Below are 25,635 nucleotides of genomic sequence, written 5' to 3'. Positions count from 1 at the left end.
TTTTGATGAAGTTGAAGTCCAATCAACATGAAACTAAGAACAAATGTTCCCGATGATATGCTCTTAATTTAATGCCAAATTATAGTTGTATCCCAATATGATCACGGTCCATTGAACATAGAAAATGCGCTTCTCCGGGTGCGGGATTGTATCTCTGCATTGAAGACCTACTGGTGGCTTTTTGCCGTTTTCTGCTATTTGGTCGGGTTGTTTTCTCTTTGACACATTCCCCTTTTCCTTTCTCTGTTCTTTTATATAATGTATGATAAATTTCTTGCTGATACTTACTTACAATAAAACAAGAAAAGAAATTCATATTTTGAATATTGCAACTAATGTTGTTTTTTTTGGGGGGGGGGGGGATTTTTATATTATATTAAAGTTTTTCCAAACTAGTTCCCGAATCCCATATTTGAATTTAATTCATTAAAACATTGTACTTCTCAACTGTTTATTGTCTTTATTAATTTTTCATTAATGAATACTGTTTAAACAAAATAACTAATGTTTGAAGCGAAAATTCTGATATAAAACATAAGAGAAAAATATAGCGATATCAGATTTATGGAGAAAATATGATTTGGTCTAAGACTAAATAAATACATAAAAAAAGTATAACCTTACCAGTAGAGTAACAAAATTTAAATTCTAATACCAATGAATACCGAAATTGCATATTTTACAAAAATTCAGTATCGATCAGTATGTTTAAAAAAAAACAACAATTTAACAATGATACTTTTACAACAATGCAAGATCAAATGTTAACTGTGTTTCTGATGATTACTGGAAAGTTGTTTTCGTGAAAATTTGTTTAAAGTAAATTCATACATAAATAAAAGGTAAATAAATTATTTCTGGAAAAAAAAAACATCATAATTTTTTAGTGAATGAGAGGATTGAAACCTATGTTAACAAGAGTTAATAATTTGAATAATCAACTAAGTTACTTCCGAGCAACAACACCATGAACACTGGTTCAGAAGTTTTTCTTTTTCAAACCATTACTTGCCAAGGATGAGGTCGTTTAAGAGGGACGAGTTTGCATATTTTAAGACGGGGAACCAGGTTGTCCCCGATAGTAGCGACATCTCTGAAAAGGAAGCTGTACAAGTATTTATCGCGTTATTACTATTAGACTAATATCAAGACTGAACTATATTATTGTTTCAGGTAATGTCTTATCATTTCCATGCAGTAATCGAATTTGTCGATTATATGCTAAGACAGGAAATTGCATGCATGTTTGCATAAGGGGATGATGAAGTTTTACTCATGCGTTACTTTTACTGTGACAGTTGTCTCCCTTTACTAAACAGGTGCTTTGTTTTGGTTAGACCGTCATCATAAAGTTTTTACAATTAAAACCGTGTTTACATCACAAAATGTACTCTCAGTACTGTCAACATGTGCTCTAGAAAAGTCTAAATGTATGACATAACCTACATACATGACATAATAATATGAGGCAGGCATAATCAGGTCAGGAATAATCACCAATTGGTGGATTATACCTCAATTGACGTATAATCCACCAATTGACATATAATGGTATAGACCAATTGGTGTATAATTCTTTGTTTTTCAAAACAAATTATTCCACCAAAATGGATCATTGTTTTCTAAAAACCATATTATGGTATAAAAACTTGTCAAACATTCCTAGTTTAGTATAGTGACATAACATATTGCTTTTAGTCAATAATTGTATTTGAAGTTTCTACTATTGTTATCTTGTCAATTCTTGAAAATATAGTGTACATATATTCCTACATTTATGGTGGTGGGTTTTGTTATACATGCCTTAACGGTGTGGTTGTCCTACAAAGGATGTGAAGATTTGGAAGAAGAAGATTGGCAAATTTACCTGTAATCACCTGTCAATGGAAATCATTACTGTCTGCAGTCATGTGATCATGAGTACAACTCCACAGGTGAATGGAGCTCTTTGTTAATACTTGACTTTCATTATCAAAAGTCAATCATGGTCAATAGTACAAATGTTTCAACAAAAGAATTATTGTACACATGCATTCTCAAGAGATGCAACAGGCTTTGACAAAACTGAAACTTTCGGAGGACTCAATAAGGGTCATGAAATAGGTTGCAAGTTGCAAAATCATACTCCTATCTCACACTAGCATTTAATTACAAAAAACTTGCATTATACATCAATTGGTCTATACCAATATACCTCAATTGGTGGATTATACGTCAATTGAGGTATAATCCACCAATTGGTGGTTATTCCTGACCTGATAATTACCTATGAATGGGGACGAAGTCTGTATGAAGTAATTTTTTTTTATGCAAACATGTTAATAAAAGAAACTGTAATACCGTAACGTTTCCAATTTTGGTTCTGTTGTTAGGGATTGAGTAGTGACGTTATTTAAGTTATGACCTCATATTCAATGTAAACAAAGGAAAGCTTTCATCAGGTAACGTTTTTTTCATATAAAACAATTATTAAAAATAAATTGGTATTGAGTTCCAACTCTATATTTTACTGTACTGATAAATATATATTTTATTCAAAGTCTCATGCATACAAGACCGGAAAAGGAAGTAGATTTCTGCGCAAATGCAGGGATTTCGAAAAGTCTGAAAAAAAGTTGATTTTGAGTTCATTAGTATACTGAAAAATTCGGGAAATTTTCCAGATTTAAAAAAAAAATTTTTATTGAATTTTCTACCGTAATAGGGGAGGGACTTCGTCCCCATATAAACAGTTTGGGAACAACCCTCCAACCTTTCCAAATGAAAATTATGAGGGTAACAATTCCCTTTACGTTATGCGTAAAATGGTCTTTTTCAGCCATCATTAGCATCAAATTGGTTAAAATTTTAGTGTGAATCGTCAAAATGTGATTCTTATCAAATAATTATCATTACCATGATAATAGTCATTTTGGTGAAAAATTTAATGTGATTCGTCAAAATCAGTCGATTTTTTATATCGTCTAAAAGAAAGTGTACATTTTATTGTCATGCACCAAAAATTACCGTTAACATTATTTGGCTAGAATTTTTAACTTTATTAGTTATGAAGGTAACCCCATTACCACCCTCTTAAATAAGATCAGGCAGTGGGGCGAGTAATCTTGCTTCTTACCAAAGGAGACAATCGTGATCAGCGATTATTAAACCATTCAATGTCCTTGGATCATGTTTACATCTCCTAATTATTGGACCATTGATATATCTATATAAACTAGAGCCACGAAAGTAAGATTCTAACTTGGTTTTTACACCGCCTATGCAAAGATATATTTGTCAAGCAATCTGATGAACCTTGTATTTTTTGTTTGATAATTTTTTTTTCATTAAAATATATATGTTTTATGAGTTGGTTGACATATTATTGCCCTCACCTACACAATCTTGCAATATGGTCTCTGTTAGCACTGATTTTGTCTTTTTACCGCCTATTTCAGTAGACTTAACTCTAGGTGCACTCAACTGTAGCTTGTGCGGATTGTTCGACTTCTCGCCTACACATTTCTCCTTGACCCAATCAATAAGTTTACTCGACTCCCCATTTTTCAAACACATTTTTGGAATTGCCCTCTGTCATGTCTGTTTTTTAAAATCGTTTTTTTCAAGTTTTCTTACTTTTTTGGAAATGCTTAATTCTAAATTGTGGATCCGATGTTCCAACCTATCTACTTCATCGTCAAGTGAAGTCTGATGATAAAAAATGTCAGAAGTGGTGTCCAACACATGGAGTACATCCTCATGATCAAAACCAAATTCACTTAATAATTTATAATTTTTTCTTGCTTTATTTCGGGTTAAAGGCATGGTAAGCCTCCTGTGTAAGACAGGGCAACTTGAAAAAATAATAAATTCTTGCAACAAATGACTTGATCAAAAATTTTAGAAAAAAAAGGAAAATTAATCAACAAAATAAGAACTTACAAAAAATAAAGATACAAAAGTTTCAAAGTTCAAATAAATCAAATGTAGTTGCCATGCCTCACAGGATGAACTTTTAACAGCAAACACAACATTAGCATGATTAGTTTTCAGCTATCATGGCTATCGACGGCAGAATGAAAAACTTAAAATTCTTTAAATTACAAGTATAAGACATGGATGACGAGTTGGAGAGTCGCTATGATATTGTTCACCTCTTTTTTATAAGTCATCCATGTCTTATAAAAGAGAGGTGAACAATATCATAGCGACTCTCCAACTCGTCATCCATGTCTTATAAAAAAGAGGTGAACAATATCATAGCAACTCTCCAACTCGTCAGTTGAAAAAAAAGATTATACCTTGCCAAGATTTTTTTATTTATTAAACATTTTAAAGCTAAACATGGCTTAAGACGAACTAAAGTATGCAAAACACAACTTAAAAAACAAAAACTGGGCAAAACTAAACCCCATACAAAAAACAGGGGTGATCTTGGGTGCTCTGGAAGTGTTAACTAACTCCTGAAGTTGGCCATCATCATGTCACAGTCCATAAAACTTTATCATTGTTTATAAAATTAATATATAACTATTACAATAGAATTAATGTTAATTTTTTTTTAGATTAAACTACAGACGTGAATAACAGAAATGATTGATCTTTGTAAGATCAAGGAGGATTTCTCTGGACTAGTGAAGGAGGCTCAACCATGGACCCTTACTCAGTTTGTCATGTGGCTGGACCTCAAATTGTCAGAGTTTAAGATAAAAGGATACATGGTCTTAGGTATGTTGTTTGCTCTAAAGAAAGGATATGAAGATGAAAATTGTTAAATGATTATAGTTTAATGCTTCTTACAAACCGCCACTCCAGAGCTAGTGCATGAAGTGAGACCCTGGGAATAGAATATTTTGAAATATAATGTCATAGCTTTGTAAACATGGTAAAGGAATCTCAAATTATTCCATTGTTAGATCATGTAGATTACTGAATAAATTATAAGATGTCATAAATTTAATCAAAGAATTCAGTGAAAAGACAATGATGGCTCTGCAGTTTACCATGTTTACCATGTTAACTGAACAATATAAAAAATTTGTAAGGGTTCCGCGGAACCCAGTGTCTCGCCTATTTTTGCTGTAAATCGCAGACTCAACAACAATGAGGAAAAAAATCAATAAAATATTCCTCTTGTTACTATTTTATGATTGTAAGAAAATCTAAGTCCATTTAAAAGTAAATTACAGAAAAAACGGAGTAATCTTTTTACAAACTTTACTTCTGGATACAATCTTATGATCATAAATAAGCTTCTGTCCAAGTTTGGTACAAATCCAGGATAGTTTAAGAAAGTTATTAAAATTTTAAAAACTTTAAACACAGAGTGAATGTAATGGTTCCTCGCAGAAAATCTAAGTCCATTTAAAAGTAAAATATGGAAAAAATGGATTTATTTATTTACAAAATTTACTTCTGGATACTATCTTATGATCATAAACAAGCTTCTGTCCAAGTTTGGTACAAACCCAGGAGAGTTTAAGAAAGTTATTAAAATTCTAAAAACTTTAACCACAGAGTGAATGTAATGTTTCCCCGCAGAAAAAACTAAGTCCATTTATAGTAAAATACGGAAAAAATGGAATTTTATTTTTACAAAATTTACTTCTGGATACTATCTTATGATCATAAACAAGCTTCTGTCAAAGTTTGGTAGAAATCCAGTATAGTTTAAGAAAGTTATTAAAATTTCAAAAACTTTAACCACAGAGTGAATATTTGTTGACGCCGCCGACGACACCGACGACGACGGAATGTAGGATCGCTTAGTCTCGCTTTTTCGACTAAAGTCGAAGGCTCGACAAAAAGAAGATGTGGTATGATTGCCAATGAGACAACTGTCCACATGGTCCACAAGAGACTAAAATGACACAGACATTAACAACTATAGGTCACCGTACAGCCTTCAAGTTATCTTATCCACAAGGAGGTATTGGTTTCAATCAGAAGAAATAGATAGATCTTTATCATGTTTATTCAATCAAATGATTAACATATAATTATACACATTGATACACAAAAATATTGAAATGTATAAAAACTAAAAAAAATCAAATGCCATACGAAATCTTTAACATGTTTAATCCTTTTTTATTGCCGCAGATAATTTGTTAACTTTTGTTATAATATGCTATGAACATGATGAATATGATCCTCCTTCAAGCCAATGCACCGTTATACTTGAGAACATGTACAGTTAGTCCAGACAAAAGGAAACCCAGATTTATGCATGTCAGAGAAACATACACATGAGACAGTAATTGGTTTTTGCCAGAATTTAGTACTATACATGTAAATGCAATTTGTACTAAAATCAACTATGAAAAATGTACAAATATGTAATCAGAAAGTTATTAGCTTATTATTGAAAAAAGATGCTTGAAATACACACAAATATATCCTAGGCAGAACACTGACACGATGACCATGATGACTGATTTAATATATATATATGTTAATAAGACAATTTAAGAAGTTAAATTCAATCTGAAGTATGCTGAGTAAAAAAGATTAAAGTTTAGACCAGATATGGTCAGGTATTGATGAGTGAAGTTACATGTAATTAGGTTTTAAAGAAAGTAGGAAATATGTGAACAACAGGTATAATCAACATGTAGATATGCATACTGATTACAATTGTCATGATTGTGTAAAATGTACATGTATTAATTGTAATATGTTCATGCTATTATTATGTTCATGTTTATATATATTGTACTTAGATCATCATACAAAGACAAAACCTAAGTGGATAGAAGAAGAAGATTCTACAAGTGATGTAGCACCAATCCCAGCACCTTGTAGAACGTGTAACAAGCATTCTAATGATGGACATTTTTATTCTGACATCCACTCTTCTCCAGCAAGCCATAGAAATGTCACAAGGGAGACGAAAAATGCACAGCCAATGGAAGAATCAGAAACCATGAGAGGGGAAGTTGGCATCATTGATTTGTCACATGCAGAAATTAGTAGAAAGCAAAACTCGGCAAGGATGTTAAGACCACCGGATGATATGTCACTTAAAAAAAGTTATCAAAACACCTCGTATCACGAAAAATCACCAAATATTCAGGTCGAGAGAGACAAAAATAGACAAGAGGATGTTATAGAAATAGATGTGCCATCACCTACGGAAAAAATGTTTATTACATCAAATATCAATAAAACGAGTACTCCTGTTATCCATTCAAACATTCGTCCCGTTCAAAAACCTAAAAATAGACCATCATTATCGATGGGTACAGCAATATATACATCCACCTCATCTGTTACCACCCCAACATTCTCATCTAGTTATATGTCATCACCATCAAGAAATATTCCACCGACTTTCACCAACAGAAAATTTGCATTAGGTGCACCACCACCACCCTTAGTTGCACCATCAAACTTGGCAAATCTGGATGAAATGATTGCACAAGCAGTACAATTCAATGAAATACGAACAGGAGCAGATATCTCCAGTTCTCAATCTCAGATTAGGCAATCGTCAGGGCAGTCAGATGTTCGCCCACCTCCTCCGATGCAGCAGCAGCCTCCTAAAATCCAAGAAAGTGATCATTCTAGTAGTTTTAGTGAGCAACATTCACGTCCGACTTTATGTGAGCAACATTCGCGTCAGACTATAAGTGAGCAGCATTCACGTCAAACAAACATAAGTGAACAAAAGTTACCTTATTCACAACAAACTTCTACTTCAAGTTCAGCCGTACCGATAGCATTACATGCAAACATTGACAATATAAATATATCACAAAACTCAGCACATTCATCGTCAGATACCATGGAAATCAAAATAGAAACAGAAGTTGATGATAGTGTTGCAGACTCTTTCTTTGTAGGTAAGAATCTATCTCAATGAAAAAGGAATATAACCTGACCCAAGACAACATTAAAGAGTATAGTCTGTAAGATACAGAATGTATCATATGTTGTATTTGTAGTTCGATAAGTCTAGCTACATGATATATGTCAATCTAGGCTCATGTCAATCATTATGATTGCTTTTTTTCCACTTTATTAGAACATGTAGAATTATACATAATTTTTAAGCAAAAATACTGTGTCTCAAAATAATAATAACATGAAGGACCTTATCAATCACATGGAAGGAGTACCCAAATTATCCACTGTACCCAAATCGTTCTGTCAACTGTAATTTAGTACTTCTTAAATATGACAATATTAGACATAAGTTAATATAAAATAACATTTTTTTATCTTTTTTTTTCTAATTTGGAGCAATGTTCATATTTGTTTTCAATAAGAAAAAAAATACACTTTACTTTGAAAATTAAAAAAAAAATGAATTTTTTAAATGTTTTATATTTTTATGTCATATTCATTTTTTATTTAAACTTCATTACCATATGCATGAATCAATGTGCATAAACAATGGATGATTTGGGTACTTCCTTTATTTAAAGTAAATACTATTTTATGAAGAAGAAAAAGAGAAAATACAATTTTAAAACACTAATGTAATTACGATTCTTAAAAGAAGGAAACGTGTCGTGGCTGATTTGGGTACTCGGCTGTTTAACATTCCCGCTAGAGATTTTATCATAAAAAGAAATTTGAAGATCATGATGTTCAACCACACAGACATAGAAAAGTTAGGTATTTACTTATTTAAGTTTAGTTTGTACATTTGTATAAAAAAGTATTTGGTATGCTATGAATTTAGTATACTGTTGATTTATTATTTTTTTGTATGACTCATTTTTTTGTGGATTTCATTGGTAAACCATATATAAATTTTCAATGAAGTGCAAATCATTTATACATGTATGGTTGCATTGATCAGTCTTTTGTAAACCACAAACATAAATATCGAAGAGAATACAAATTTTCATCAAGCCAGGAAACATGATATCAACAAAAATAAATGTATCCACAGTAGATCAAGTTTCCCCCTGAGGTGCCCCTCTCTGTCAGCACATGAATAGAGCACCTAGCATTTTGCCTAGGCTACATACATGTATGTATATGAAGTTTTAAACATAATATAAAAAAAGAAAATGTATCAGGATGGTTTGATATAATGTTTTTGTACTGATTGTTTTCAAAACAATTTAAACATGATGAAGCAACAGAAACAACATGAAATGCATTTATATGTAGTACTAATGTAGAAACTATTGTAGCTTATAGAGGATTTCAAAATAAATTTTGTATATAACTGTAGCATGTATACATTATAACAGATCTCTATGAACAAAATGATGAAGTGGTTATTGAAATAAAAAAAACAATTGAATTGTATTTATTTTGTGTAGGGAATAATTCAAGAGAAACAAGACCTTCAGGGATGGACACAGTTTCTGATCTATCAATACAGTCACATGATTCTAGTCTACAGAGGTCACAAGATTCAGTACAACAACAAAGGTCACATGACTTGCCAGCACCATCAGGTGACTTACCTAGGCAAGGACTGGTTGATCCAGAAACAGCAAAAGCATTCCAGGTAATTGTAAATACAGCTGCAGGCTGAGGCTGCATATACATGATATATGGCAATTGGGAGAAAAAGTTCATTCCTAAGTAAAGATGAAGAAAAAAATGCCTGGTTTATTAAAAAGCCTGCAAAAGCAAAAAATGGTTACATGCAAAAATCTTAATATCAAACAAACTTCAAACAAGCTAGATATTACCTGTTCATTAAAATAAAAAAAGAGCTAGATATTACATTTAAACACAAAAAGTTATGTTTACATTAAAAAGCACAACAGCTAAGAACATGAAGAATACTTTAACACAAAAAATCTAGGTTTTACATCTGTACATCATGATCACTAAAACACAAAAAGATAGGTTTTACATTAAGCACACGTAAGTTAGGTATTACCATGATAACATTACAACACAATAAGATAGGTTTTACATTAAGCACACGTAAGTTAGGTATTACCATGATAACATTACAACACAATAAGATAGGTTTTACATTAAGCACACGTAAGTTAGGTATTACCATGATAACATTACAACACAATAAGATAGGTTTTACATTAAGCACACGTAAGTTAGGTATTACCATGATAACATTACAACACAATAAGATAGGTTTTACATTAAGCACACGTAAGTTAGGTATTACCATGATCACTAAAACACAAAAAGATAGGTTTTACATCAAGCACACGTAAGTTAGGTATTACCATGATAACATTACAACACAATAAGATAGGTTTTACATTAAGCACACGTAAGTTAGGTATTACCATGATCACTAAAACACAAAAAGATAGGTTTTACATTAAGCACACGTAAGTTAGGTATTACCATGATAACATTACAACACAATAAGATAGGTTTTACATCAAGCACACGTAAGTTAGGTATTACCATGATAACATTACAACACAAAAAGATAGGTTTTACATTAAGCACACGTAAGTTAGGTATTACCATGATAACATTACAACACAAAAAGATAGGTTTTACATTAAGCACACGTAAGTTAGGTATTACCATGATAACATTACAACACAATAAGATAAGTTTTACATTAAGCACAAGTAAGTTAGGTATTACCATGATAACATTACAACACAATAAGATAGGTTTTACATTAAGCACACGTAAGTTAGGTATTACCATGATAACATTACAACACAATAAGATAGGTTTTACATATATATGCATATACCATACTGTATGACATAAAAACACAAAAAACTAGGTTTTACATTTAAACACAAACACATAACAAAAGAGTGTATATATTCCAGATGGTTGAACTTGTAAATGGAAGTAGTGTTTATGTTTATGAAAGAACAATACAACAAGCATTTAAAATTGGAACTGAGAGTCAGACAGGAACATACAATGGAGAAAAAATGGCTCGATATCTTCTAAATGTATTCTGGTCAAGGAAAGAACTTGTTGGTGCTACATTGTCTAAAGCTGGAAGAGGAAAGAAAATTTTAAACCAACAGATTATAGAGGCCATTTTAGGTAATAACAAGATAGAGATTATAATTTGTATATAATGCATGTTGGGTAAGCATCATTGAGACGACAATCAAACAGCATAGATAAACAAGATATGTTATAACCAACAGGAAACAAGAATCTTTTTGCTAGACCTAAAGCAAACCAAAATTGCTATTTTCATTAAATATAACCGCAACACCTTGAGCTATAAAAATCAACGTTTTAAATGAGTAGATTTTTTTTTCGCTTGCTGATGAACTATCATCTTCTTACTAGAGCTAAAAGTCAATTTTAAATACAAAGTGTTTAAAACCAGACTTTTAAATTAAGCATTATCAGATTGAAAGTCCTACCAATCAAAAATTGAAAAAATCTATAAATCTGAAGAAAAAAACCCAAAGAAAACAGAAGGTGTTCCAAGAAAATAATTGAAATTTGCTCTTAGAGGCTACAAATGCAGGCTAATGACAACAACACAAACATGAAATTATATGTTACCAAATATGTAAATCATGCTTAAAAATGAAAATATATAAGGCTTAAAATAGTTGGAATTAGATTTAATAAATAACTTCAATTTTTTTTTTGTTAGTTGCAGGTCAGCATATTTGAGACCAGTCAATTGCCGTTCAATATGTTCTTTTGGAATTCTATTTTTTTCAGAAGCCAACGAGATGAAAATTACTGTAAATACAGAAATTATTTCATGCATTTGTTATTGCGATTTATGAAGGATGAAAAAAATGTGAAATTAATTATTGAGATTTCAGAAAAATGTGTATACAGATATATCTATCAGACATTAGGATAAGAGTTCTTATTATTGTGACCTCTGATCACTGTCACATTATTTGTATTTATAGTAAAAATCTTCCAATTATTTCTGAATTTACAGTAGTTATTTTGCCTAGAATTCTTTATAATTATTAAGTGACATTTTCTTTTTAATAAATCAAGAGCCATGTATAGATACAGAACATAATTGTTAACTCTGATCATGATCAATTGCAGATTTTTGTGAATTAAATAGCAGACATAGGAGATCTGTTTGTAAAACTGTTATTGATAGAAGTTTGTCATCCAGACTTTATAAAGAAAAGAAGAAAATAGAAATGCTATACATGAAATGGGGTTCAACTCAAGACAACAAGAAATTTTAAGGTGCTCTATCCATGCCAGTTTCTCATATTTTATGTTGAAATCATATTTAAATAGGAGATTATAATTATTATTTGTGTGTTGTATATCTTTTTTTAAAAACTGCATGCAACCTTGTCAGTCTTCATAAACTTTTCAAGAAATCATCTCTGAAACATTGAACTGATTTAAACAAAACTTTGTACGAATGTTCCTTTATCTACTTGCTCAATTATGCCAGAGATTTTTTGATTTTGATAAAAAAAAACATGTCTGCTGTTTTACTTAATTATCATGGTTCCATAATGCCCTATTTGGTGAGATAGACTGGACTTAAATTTACCATATGTCAAAATTTATTTATCATGGATAATTAATGCCTCTTGGGAAAGAGAAGATTCTATTTGAATTTTAGATCAATCGGTCAAAGGTCAAGGTTACCAGTGCTTTTGGAGAAATAAAACATAGATAAAATCTAGTTGGTTAGAAATGCTTGCATTTGTTGTTGTTTGATCCATGTGTCCAACTCATATGAGAAAAACTCTGTGATCTTGAAGCTTTTACTAGGTCAAACGTCAAGATTCAAACAGAAATCTATGGACTAGCATGAAATAAAAAAAGATGTTTTTCACATTTAAATCACATTTTTTACTTTTGTAAATGCATTTATTATTGTGATTTTGTCATTTACAACTGGAATGTGATTTAAATTTTGTGATATACATAAAAATCCTGTTTAATTCATATTAAAAAATTTCAAAATAAGAGTTTAAATTATTGCAATTATAACCCTGTCACATTTTCGCAACAATAAAAACATCGAAATAATTTCTTAATTTACAGTATTAGGAGGATTTAAAAAAAGAAGACGTGGTGTAATTTCCAATTCCAAATAAATCAAACAACTCTCCACAATAGACCAAAATGACACAGAAATTAACAACTACAGGTCACCGTACAGCCTTTAACAATAAGCAAAGCCCATACTGCATAGTCAGCTATAACAGGTTTCGAAATGACAATGTGGACTTAAATATTGCCGGCCATCAGGTCCTGCACAGCTACAAGTTTTGCCGGACCTGCATAAATTCTGCCCCTTAGGTCCGACGGGTCCGACGATTAGTTGCATCTCTGGAGACTGGAACTTCTATTAAGGTTTAGAGACTAGAACTTCTATTAAGGTTTAGAGAGTAGAACTTCTATTAAGGTTTAGAGTCTACTATTAAGGTTTAGAGACTAGAACTTCTATTAAGGTTTAGAGACTAGAACTTCTATTAAGGTTTAGAGACTAGAACTTCTATTAAGGTTTCAAATGTCAGTCCTTAGATATATTTTTTTAGAACACAATATAATCAAAACTTTTTTCTTTGGATTTTTTTTTTTATTTCAGTGCCATGTTTTGTGTAATTTTGAAGCAGCCTTAATGTTGTAATGTTATAATATATTTGGTAATTTCAGAATTTTCAGAGTTACCTTTTCTGACTAATAGTAATTGTTTTAGTTTACAGTACACCTGCTTTTCTTTGTTTTAGATTTTTGTGTAGCTCATAGTCGTCACCCTAGAGCTAAAGTACGACAAGTGTTGGGGAGCTGTGTTTCTAAGGCAACATGGATTGAAAGACAAAGAATAATGTCCAGTGTGGTTAAATTTAGGAAAGCAGCTAATTCTGGCCGTCTGAACTATGAACTAAAAAAATAATATCAGAAACTTTTTAACTGATGAATGGAGATTTTAAATATCTGACTAGTTTTTGGATCTGATAATTTAGCATGATCCAGAACATTGCAGTTATTTATTGATAATAGTTGGACTGAACAAGCGGATGGAACATTGTAACCCAATGCATTTCTTTACTGAACACTTTTTGTTCTACTTTTAGATTTTTGTACAACACATAGTCAACATTCGAGAGCTAAAGTGCGACAAGTATTGGGAAGTACAGTGTCCAAAGCAACATCTTTGGAGAGACAACGAATTTTGGCTAAAATGAGGAGACTAAAATCTTGAAACATTTTTTATTTTAGAGTTTTGTGTTAGAAATGGTCGTCATATAAGGTCACAAGTTCGCCAAACATTGGGAAGTAGCATAACAAATAGAACCACAAGAGAAAGAAGAAAATTTATGTGTAAATTCAAAATTATTTAGGATGTAAACTGAAGAGAAAGATATTTTTAGTGGATCTGGATTTATCGTACTTTAAAAAAATGACTTGATTAGTTTTATTGGAGTGAAGTACAACAAATATAAATATGGCTGTTACTCAAGACATTTCCATCTTTTTTAGAGTTTGCTGTTATACAAGGTCACCACTCCAAGGTCAAAGTGAGGAAAGCAATGAGTGATAGTTTATCTATGCGAACATGGCGTTTTAAAAGAAATATTAAGATGGCCTATCAAAATCAGACTTGGAATAACTAGCAGTTCTTGTAGATTATGTGAATAAAGGGACTGTTTTCTAAAGTTGTAGATAATAGAAAGAAACATGTCACGTGACTGTTATGTGACTGTCATAGTGTCTGCATTCATAAATGATTCTAACAAGGATGTCCAATCTTCTTGTAGATTTTTGTGTTTCCTATGGCAGACAACGACGTGGAATTGTTCAGAGAGCAATGAGTGTCAGTTTGTCCATGAGAGCATGGCGTCAGAGAAGGAAACAACGCCCTGGGAAATTTTCAACATAATTCATGTTTACCAATTTCAGCAGATGAGACTGATATAGTGGGATAAAAGTGTTGGGGACTTTGGAGGCAGATCAAAAATATCTTATAAAAGTTTACATCTCGTTTTAGATTTCTGTACAAATCTTGGTCGTCACACAAGGTCAAAAGTGTATAAGGCTATTAGTGATAATCTATGTACCAGATCATGGCGGGCAAAGAAAGTTTTACAGGCGAAATACCAAAAGCTTGAAAGGTCAGCAAGTCAACAAGATAGATTGTATAGCAGCCAGTGAAATGGATGATTCAGCTGAAGATTTTACTTGTGATTTTTTAAGGCATTCATGTTCATATCAGAAGATTCAATTTTATTAAACCATTTATTTTTATTCTTTATTTTTATCTTTGAAATACATTGTATGTTCAAGATTGTAACATTTTATGAATCTTTCATTGCTTTTATAAAGTACTCTAAGGATAGTGATTTATGTAAGTTTATAGTGACAGTTCTTTCCTTGTATCTCATTGTTTTAGTTAAATGAAACCAAGTTTTTTTTTAAATTGTTCGCACCATGTTTTCTTTATAGGATGGTGTACACCAAGTTTTTTAAATGATGTACTCAAAGTTTTTAAAATGATGTACACCAAGTTTTCAAAGTGATGTATACATGTATCAGATTTAATCATGCTCTTTTTTAAATTATAACTGTTTTCTGTATTTTAATAGACTTTATGCATATTGACCTTTATATTTTATAAATGTACTTCTTATGGACAGAAATGAACATTACCTTTTGTTTACAGGTTAGGCCTAGGGCTGGTATAAGAATAAATCCATAGATTTGTACTTACAATCTTGTGATTAAAGTCAATGGAATATCTGTCTGTGATATAAACATGGTAATAGTTATCATGGTTTTTATCCTATTTTATGTTTTACTGTTGTATAATATGAAATGAGAAAACCAAATATATATTTGTTTCACAACATATTTGAAACCTTAATCATTGTTAATATTATTATTACCATTTAGAATTGACTTTACTGCCCCATTCATTTATTAATGCTGCACATAGACAGAAAATAGTTCAGTATTCCTCTACTTTAATACCTATAATTAAATGATGTGGTGTAAAAATCCTTATAGAACATGTCGAAATACATTATTCCACTGAAAAATGGATCACTACAACCTACATTTACTATTTAAGCAACTCCAGTGAAGTTTTTCATCATATCTAGACAAAGTGAAGTATACATTGGTCATTATGGTATCAGAGGTGTAAACAATTGTTTAATTTTGTGATTACGCCAGTCACAGGTAAACCACTTATGTCATGTATATTGAGTATACAAAAATTTTATGAAAATATATATATGGAAGTTTTAAACGACCATGACTGGCTATACAGCCCTTGCACGGTCGGTTTTGAAACATGTATTTGGTAGGCAGCTACATATATTCGTTTCCAGGGAGATTATAAGCTGTCCCTCTCCATCAGTCATATAATTGACTTTGATTTTTTTTTTAGTTAACTTGTTACAGTCTAAAAATATTTCTGTGTCAACAGTGATATACATGTACAGTCTAAATTTGGGTAGAAAAAAAATTATATCTAGTGGATAATAACTGAAAAGTGTTCCACCGAATTGTACCTCCAATTTGAAGAGGTGTTACTGGTTTAAATGTTTTGTTTATAGCCTTTTTGAAAATTCAAATTGTAATTGTACATAATCAGCAATGATTGATAATTAAATCATTTGTTCAAGTTACAGTTTTTTATTGGACATGCACCAAATTAAAAATGCAGTGTTATATATTAATAACATTATTTATTTGTGCCAGTTTTAAACACAATTTCATAAATTTGTTGTGTATAAATGTAAAGTGTAGGTTAGGTGTTACAATGCAGTTTTATTGTTAACCATGTTAAATATGTACATGTACAACCATTCAAATGAATTAAAATAGATTGACATTACATTTTATTTACATTTTAATGTTTTAAAAATGTTTTAAAAATGTTACTTTATTTGAGCACAAGCATTGACAAGTCAGCAAATTACTTATGTACATTGTATGCTTGACCACATATAGATTTTCAATTTTCACTCTGTCTGTGTGTCCTGATTTGGTTGAGTTTTGCATTTAAAAAGCCAAGGGTGTCTGATGGAACTAAGAACTTTAGTAGTGTAACTACTTTATCACTAGCATGTTAACACTGAGGTTGTTAGTTTGAATTCTGTGTAACTTGTATGGCAGGTGCTCTCAACTCTAATCTTGATTGACTAGGATTGTCAGTTTGCTTACAGAATGTCAGTGGTTTTCACCGAGCACTCCAGCTTCCACCACTGGCATCAATATAAACTGACCATCACAAAATAGCAAAATAGTGCTGAAAGTGAAGTTCAAGACCAATTAATAAATTTAAAATCCATTTGTCAGAAACTTTTGTTTGTATTTCATTGATTTATTTACCTCTGCAGTCAGCTAATTAAGATAGGCAATATAAAATTGATTTATTTACCTCTGCAGTCAGCTAATTAAGATAGGCAATATAACATTGATATACATTTCATGTTAGGGCTATTCCAGAAAAATTTGTATGGGGGGGTTGGAAGGCAGTTTTTGTCAGCGCCGGCCACCCAGACAATTGTAACTGAAAATTATAGTGCATTATAGTGTGAAAAGTTGCTCTGATACCCATCACCCGTGTATTATTAATATAATGTGCCTTCCTTGTTTTTCCCCTTGTTAGTCAACAAATAGGCAGTCAGGACTAAAAATAGAACATTTGGGTAAAAGGCATTAGTTGTTTTATATCTTCAAAACCATAAAAGAAGGGGGGGCAATAGGGGGTTTGTTTAACATGTTAACAACACCTTGATTTGGGCAAGAACAGTTAACAACAAATGCAAAAATGCTGATAACAGTTAACAAAGTGGGTTGAAAACAGTGAACAGTTTAAATTTATCTCAGATATCAGTTAACAACACCATATGGACCAAACTGTTCCTACAATCAAGTTCCAACTGCTTCCAATTTTCACAAAATATATCACATGGCTGCTATTAGGGTTTTTCCAGATTATCATGATTAAACATATTAATTGGAGGCCATTTTATTATATTCTTACCACAGTACCAGTCCAACCATAAAATAAAAGTTTTCATTTCAATAACTTTTAAAGTTACTAAAAATACAACCATGCTTACTTTATTTACCCTTAAATGACGATGTTTGCTAATTTGATGGTCTTCCTTCTTTCAAAATGTATCTCAAAAAACTATTAGACATGAAGGAACTATTAAGGAAAAAAAAAATCAGCAATTCATGATCTACAAAAATCGCATTAATAAGGTGTATTTCCCTTGAATGACAATTTTGTTCTTATTTTAGTGTTTTTGCCATCTGTTAATTCAGAAGCTACATGTATTCTGTGCTTTTGATTTTGAGATTTTGGAAGTATTGACAATAATGAGATTTTGGAAGTATTGACCATAATGAGATTTTGGAAGTATTGACCATAATGAGATTTTGGAAGTATTGACCATAATGAGATTTTGGAAGTATTGACCATAATGAGATTTTGGAAGTATTGACCATAATGAGATTTTAGAAGTATTGACAATAATGAGATTTTGGAAGTATTGACAATAATGAGATTTTGGAAGTATTGACCATAATGAGATTTTGGAAGTATTGACCATAATGAGATTTTAGAAGTATTGACAATAATGAGATTTTAGAAGTATTGACAATAATGAGATTTTGGAAGTATTGACACTAATGAGATTTTGGAAGTATTGACACTAATGCAAGAGAGATTATAGAGATTTTAGTCTTGATTGTTAAATTTATAAAGATTTAACAAATATCAGAATGGGCGTGCTCATCATTGCTATTCTCATCAAATTAAAACAAACTCACAATAATTTCTGATTTTACAGTGTACTCATAGACTATTCAACATAGGTAGAAACAGCAAATATTAAATACAAAAATTTAAAAACAACAGAAACAATAGGATGACCCACCAATAATACAATTGCAAGAACATCCATGGATACATTGTTTCATAACTTTGGTGCAAACTATGATCTGCCACATGTATATATTCCTATAAGGTGCTAATTAGGGCCCCGCCAAAGGCGGGTCGCCCTATAGTGATCAGTCTGTCCGTCCGTCCGTCCGTCCCTCCGTCCGTAACACTTTGTGTCTGCTCCATATCTAGAGAACCATTATGATTTCATACTTTATACTTTACATGTTTATTAACCACCACCAGAGGGCGTGTCATGATGTATGTACAACTTCCTAGGTCAAAGGTCAAAGTAAAAAAACTTTGGTTTCAGTTGACAACCCTGTGTCCTGTGGTGAAGATCGTGTCCACTCTATATCTTGAGAACTGTTATGATTTCAAAGTTTATACTTGACATGTATATGAACCAACACCAGAGGGTGTGTCATAATTTATGAACGACTGCCTAGGGCAAAGTTCAAGGTCAAAAACTTTGGTTTCAGTTGACAACCCCATGTCCTATGGTAAAGATCGTGTCCGCTCTATATCTTGAGAACCGTTATCATTTCAAAGTTTATACTTGACATGTATATAAACCAACACCAAAGGGTGTGTCATAATTTATGTGCAACTTCCAAGGTCAAAGGTCAAGGTCAAAAACTTTGGTTTCAGTTGACAACCCCATGTCCTATGGTAAAGATCGTGTCCGCTCTATATCTTGAGAACCGTTATCATTTCAAAGTTTATACTTGACATGTTTATAAACCAACACCAAAGGGTGTGTCATAATTTATTTACAACTTCCTAGGTCAAAGGTCAAGGTCAAAAACTTTGATTTCAGTTGACAAACCCATGTCCTATGGTAAAGATACAATTTTTTAATGCACATTATTCACAGCGGGGCCCACAGAGATGGCTCCCATCTCAATGATATCTAGTTTTGACAGCTGTCCTATAATCATGTATAATGGAGTTCCGAAGTCACTTAAATAAGAACATGAAGGACAACATCTTATATATAATTACCATCCACAAGTTGAACCCTAAAAAGTTTTTTAAGTTGTTGCCCTGGGACTGAAAAAATATGTACAAAGCAGGGGGCTTCCAAACTTTTATTATAGCCCCACCAAATGGTGGATGCCCTAAAGTGATCAATCTCCGTGTCCTTCTGTCCTAAACAAAATTTTGTCCGCTCTTTGTCTAGAAAAATGTATGATTTCAAGGTTTATACTTGACATGTATAATAACCAACACCCTAAGGTGTGTCATAATGTATGTACAACTTCCTAGATCATAGATCAAGGTAAAAAACATTGGTTTCAGTGGACAACCCCATGACCTATAGTAAAGTTTGTGTCCTTTCTATATCTTGAGAAACGTTATGATTTCAAAATTTATACTTGACATGTATACAAACCAACACCAGAGGGTATGTCAATTCATGTTCATTTTCATAGGTCAAAGGTCAAGGTCAAAAACTTTGGTTTCAGTTGACAACCCCATGTCCAATTGTAAAGATACAAATTTTTTACCACACGTTATTCACAGCGTGGCCAACAGAAATGACTCCCATCTCAATGATGTCTAGTTAAGCATTTGTTAGATATGTGTTGAAATAAAGAATTTTTAGAAACATTTTTTTATGCCCTTGCTGTAGTGCGTCTGTACATGCCAAAATTGATTCCATAATTTAACTTCAGTTTGCCTCAACAAAATGTTATGAAACTAATATACACAAAACAGAGGTGGATTTAGAGGGTATTTTAGGGGTCCCGGGCCCCCCTTTTCTTGGAAAAATTTGTTTGATTATATATGGAATCACAGAAGCATGACTAGAGCAGGCCACCTCTAAAGCAGACAGTGGGCCCCCACTTATGAAAATTTTGGATCTGCCACTGCAAAACACAGATTAAATTTGAATTTTGGTGACAACACTTTTACCTTTCAAGAGTTGTCCCCCTTTAGAAATGGAATATTGCAGACCTTTTGTTCTTTTCTCTTATTTAAGTTTGCCAGTCAACCAAATGTTATGATACTCATACACTATATTGTAATTTTTAGTGAAGTACACATTTCTTAGGGTCTAAATGGAGACTGGTTCAACCATATAAATCAATTATCCACAATCCATGAAAATAAATGAATTCACTATATAAAAAAAAGATAAACATTTGACTCATATTTATCATTTGTTCAGGAGGTATGGATGATACTGACAGTGCAGACTATGGAAATGATCTCCATTCAGATAGAGATGATTCAGCATACAGTATGCCCCCTTCAGCAATGGGACAGTACAGGAAAGACGTTGAATTGCCTACATTTGAAGATCCTATAGTAAGGAGAGCCTTGGAGGACAACAAACCACCATCTCGTCATATGTGGTCAAAGATAATCACCAGATGTGCCTATCATTTATTATCTAAAGGCGTGCCCAGAAAACATGACTATCAAGCATTTGCTGAAAGTTTCTTTAGAAGATACCCATGTGTGGGAACTTCAAGAGGACCAAATCCTTGGGTAGGTATTCATATTTTTATTGTAAATTTACTATGATTTAAAGTAAGCATGTTGACAGTACTTTTGCACCAGGGTTTATGGTAGTGTGTTTGAATTTCTCTAACATTTTTGAATAGGTTTTTCAAAGAACTGCAGAAATAAAACACTTTTGGTGAAAGATCTTAATACTAATCAAATGCTAAATCTGTAAGGTGTGGTGTATGTTGCACTTGGGAGTCAGCTGATAAATAACTTCCCTGATTTGTCATGTTTGTATGCCTAGTTGACAATAGCTGGGGCATTATGTTTTCTGGGCAGTGCATATGGTTGCATGGTCAGGTTCAGGTAAAAGTTTTTGATTAATTCTTTTCCCAAAATTGTTGTCAGATCATCTTAAAATTTTTAACACATGTTAATTATGATGTGAACTTTAATGCTAAATTAGAATTTTGATCTGGATTTTGCTGTTAACTGAAAATGGTGAGCTGGACATGGTGTCCTATGGACATATATTCTAAATACTTTGGATTCATTTATTTTTGTGTGTACCAATTTTCGTGGTTTGTGGAAAACTTGCATACTCGTGTATTTTTAATTTCGTGGTTTTGGCAAAGTCTGCATACATTCCTTAAGAAAATATGTAATTCATTGAATATGTGACCTTGTACCCACGAAATTCACGAAAATTTGTATCCAACTAATATTAATGAATCCTCAGTAGATATTTGTATATACCACTGAATATGACCTTGGGGATGACGGAACAGTAAAATATTACCTGGAAACTTTGTTTGTTTAATCAGCAAAAAACTAACCCTCATTTTCACATCAATCAGACTGATCTCTACTTTTTTGAAAAAATTTAATCTAGTTGTCCCTCGACTGCAGGCCATCAATTTTATGTTAAAAAAACAGACAAATAAAATTGGTTATATATTCAGTTTGATCAGTAAAAAATAAGTTAAAATTTACTGTCAACGATTCTCTAAAATTGACCAAAGTTTTATTTGTCTGTTTTTCAGACCTCTTTTACCAAATCAGTTTCCCAGAAAGTGAGGACATTGAGATACATATCGAAACGTCGTTATAGTCATCAGAAGTTAAAGATCAAACCCTAATCAAGTTGGTAGATGTTGTAAAAATTATAATAATATGTGTAGCTTTGAACAATCAGAATACTTAATTCATCTGTCTTTCTTACAATTTCATTCCTATATAGATATGATCATATCAGAAGATGTGGTATGAGTGCTAGTGAAACAACTCTCCATCCAAGTCACAATTTGTAAAAGTAAACCATTATAGGTCAAAACACTGATAAACAATGAACCCTCTGAGAATTATAAACAAATTGTATGCTGTGAAATTGTCCTGTTAAAGAGACTTGATATAAAAAAATCCCCTTTTCTGCTTACTATTTTCCAGAGTGCTATGGCCAAGAAAGTTTCTCAGAGGGTTCGTTGGTGTCGGTGGTATGATAGAAAGAAACCTATATCATGGTAATAATGGCTCCCTATTCATTTTTTTTTTAAACATATTTTGTTAGTTTAATCACCTGTTACATCAACCCTAAAAAGCGACTAAGGTGGCCTGGATTTTTTAGTCTGGATTTTTTAGTCTCATTTGCCAGGGAAAAAGCAAATGAGGGAAAAAATAAACTCCAATTATGACTCATTAACATCTATCTTTATAATCATCCTCTATCTATGTGCCAATGAACATGTAATTATCCTCTAACTGTATATTATTACATCTCACCATATATCATTCGAATAAATTAAAGTATCCATACTATCTGTAAATATTTTTTTTCTCACAAAAGCTACCTGTATTTATTCATATTTTAAATTAGATTAATACTGCAGTCCTACTAGATCACGATCGCACTACAATCTGTGAAAAAAATGAATATTTGACGATCGTACTGCAATCATGCAGATCGCAGTAAGGTTGTATTACGATCGTTATGAGATCTTCATGATCTTGACCAACTTTGAACATGGTCAAAAGCAATCGTGGTGTGTTCATGGCCATATCAAAAAATATTTGTTAAAATATAGATGCTGTGTTTCTCAAAAGGTATATTATATATTAGAATACTATGAAAGCAAACTTAGAGTTTCTTTCTGGTGATTGCTGACATTTAGGATATATGATTTGCCTATATATTATAGATAATTACAATTTCAGAAAAACTCCATACAGATACATGTATCAAATTTCAGAATGCTAGTTCTTATTATTGTTACACTTTATAACCAGCTCTTATTCACATCAATAAAACCATCACTATAATTTCTGGATTACAGTAGACAAAGGTTTTGGTTTAATAAAGTTAATCTTGAAGATGTTGTCAAGAAGCTTGATACATTAGCTAAGTAATGCATAGTCATAACAATGAGAACATATTAAAATGTGTATATATGTGAAAAAATAGCATCTTGACAAAGATTAGGGAGTTACTGCCCCAGTAACTGACAATAGATAAGGGGTAGTGTGAGCCAGTCATCCTCATGGTGTCCTATGATTATAAACACATATGGATTTATCATTCATTTATTTAGTGGGTACAGTGTAACCTGTGTTATCTGACTCACTGGGGGACCAGAAAAAATGTCTGATTAAGCAGGGTGTTGCAATTAATACTTTGGTATTTTCTGCAAAGATGGGCATATTTTGCGACCATGAAAAATGTGTGATTAAAGCAGATTTTTTGAATACTCGGGTGTTGGATAAGACAGGTTACACTGTACATACTACTTTTTTTGTCGTTTGAAAAAAAATAATTTTTTGTGGTTTTGTCAAAATCTGCATACAAGCATATAGATTAAACTTTGTTGTTCACCTGTAACCATATGGTAACCACGAAATCCATGAACATTGGTATCCAAAAAATAATAAGGAATCTACAGTATACACACCAATATCTTACAAAACATTTTAGATAACTCAAAATTTTCAGGGGGAATGACAGATTTTATTTTGTTTTCTCTTTTCAGACACTTTTGGCCTTAAGATTATCATCAAAAATTCGTAAAATTAGATGGAAAGCTAAACAAGAATTGAACAAAAGACATTGGCCCACTTCATAGGATATCGTACAGTTCATTATAATGTCCATCTTAGCTGATTATCATTCTCCGCCATCATGACTATTTAGGATGACTAGTTGAAGAAAGAAATGTTAACTATTTTATAACCAAGGAGCATGCAATATATATCTATTTAAAATGTTTTTCACAAGTTGCAATTTTTAACTGTGAATTCATTATTTTTTGTTGGATACCAATTTTTGTGGGTTCAGGCAAACCACTAATTTAAAATTTCAAGAATTACAAATTTTCTGTAAGCTTGTATGCAACCATTAGCAAAAACCACAAAATCCAATATCCACATTTTTCCTCAATCCACGAAAAATTGGTACCCAAGAAAAAAAAAAAAGTCACAGTATTTTATTATAAAAGAGGAAAACTAACTGAAAGAAAGATAATTTTGATGAGTTTTGAATGCTTTTATAGGAACTCTAAAAGAGTAATGATTGTTTATAAAATGGTTGGCATTTATATCAACTATGTTTAGTTTATATAATACAGTGAAGAAGGGTATACTGTTTGTTTCAGAGTGGACTTGCACATTCAATATCTGCCAGTATTCGTAATTTAAGATGGACTGCCAGGAAAAAAGCCAAGGCCCACCAAGCACAGATATTTAAAATGTGAACTATCAAAAAAACTTGTACATAAATTTTGTTTTTATTACATTGCTGTTATTCATTTTTATGCAGATCATTTTCTGAACCTGTACTAATATTGTACTTTCAGACTGAATATTCTTACCATGTGTCACAAAAAGTTCGAAATTTACGGAAGAAATTTCGTCGCATAACAAAAGACGGAACAGAATTTTAGTTTGTATAATTGTTACGATTTTTATTACGTTTTGTATATACTCCAATTTATGGAAGAGTATGTGACAGGTGAATGAATAGAAGAATGGTGCTGACATTACAAGAAATTATCATCTACTTTCAGACAAGTTTTTCAAAGGCAGTGTCCCACAGTGTGAGAAATATTCGTTGGAGGATTAAAAAACAGCAACAACAATTTGCATACAATTGAGAGAAGAATTAAATGTCATGTGTCTTTATTTTAAGTTTTATCAATTATGTATGATTTCATGTACTAGTTGTATATTTCATTTATAAATAATATTGGTCAAAGACACATTATTTTCTATCAATCAAAGTACCTCTGATTTTATTTGTCAGACATTGACAGAGCTCCAGATAAGCTGCGTATTTGCGTGATCACGCAATACAAATAATAAAACACCCCATGCAATTGCCCATTGCAGGGTTCAATAACCCAATTAATTCAAAGGAAAACCCAATA

General features: G+C 31.9%; 1 protein-coding gene across 25 annotated transcripts; it reads left to right on the top strand.

Annotated features, from left to right (window-relative positions):
• The first annotated feature begins 1,084 nt into the window (after nt 1-1,084).
• Nucleotides 1,085-25,425, top strand: LOC143063003 (uncharacterized). 25 transcript variants are annotated; one of them, XR_012974914.1, is made up of 7 exons: nt 1,085-1,173; nt 4,545-4,707; nt 6,702-7,823; nt 20,943-21,265; nt 22,267-22,366; nt 22,670-22,743; nt 25,276-25,425. XR_012974914.1 is itself a non-coding variant. In XM_076234887.1 (7 exons), exons 2-6 carry the CDS (start codon nt 4,572-4,574, stop codon nt 12,081-12,083), a joined length of 1,824 nt encoding a protein of 607 aa, XP_076091002.1. In that variant the 5' UTR covers nt 1,085-1,173; nt 4,545-4,571; the 3' UTR covers nt 12,084; nt 14,347-14,479. The 25 variants fall into 25 exon arrangements, 21 of the variants coding, with proteins under 21 accessions (XP_076091002.1, XP_076091001.1, XP_076091000.1 ...); XR_012974912.1 differs by having other exon boundaries at nt 25,066-25,425; XR_012974911.1 differs by having other exon boundaries at nt 24,865-25,425.
• Nucleotides 25,426-25,635: the final 210 nt, after the last annotated feature.

Source organism: Mytilus galloprovincialis, chromosome 2 (genome assembly GCF_965363235.1).
Source record: "Mytilus galloprovincialis chromosome 2, xbMytGall1.hap1.1, whole genome shotgun sequence".
Lineage (NCBI taxonomy): Eukaryota > Metazoa > Mollusca > Bivalvia > Mytilida > Mytilidae > Mytilus > Mytilus galloprovincialis.
The sequence above is the reverse complement of the archived record's forward strand: the minus strand, read 5'-3'. Positions and strand labels throughout refer to the sequence as shown.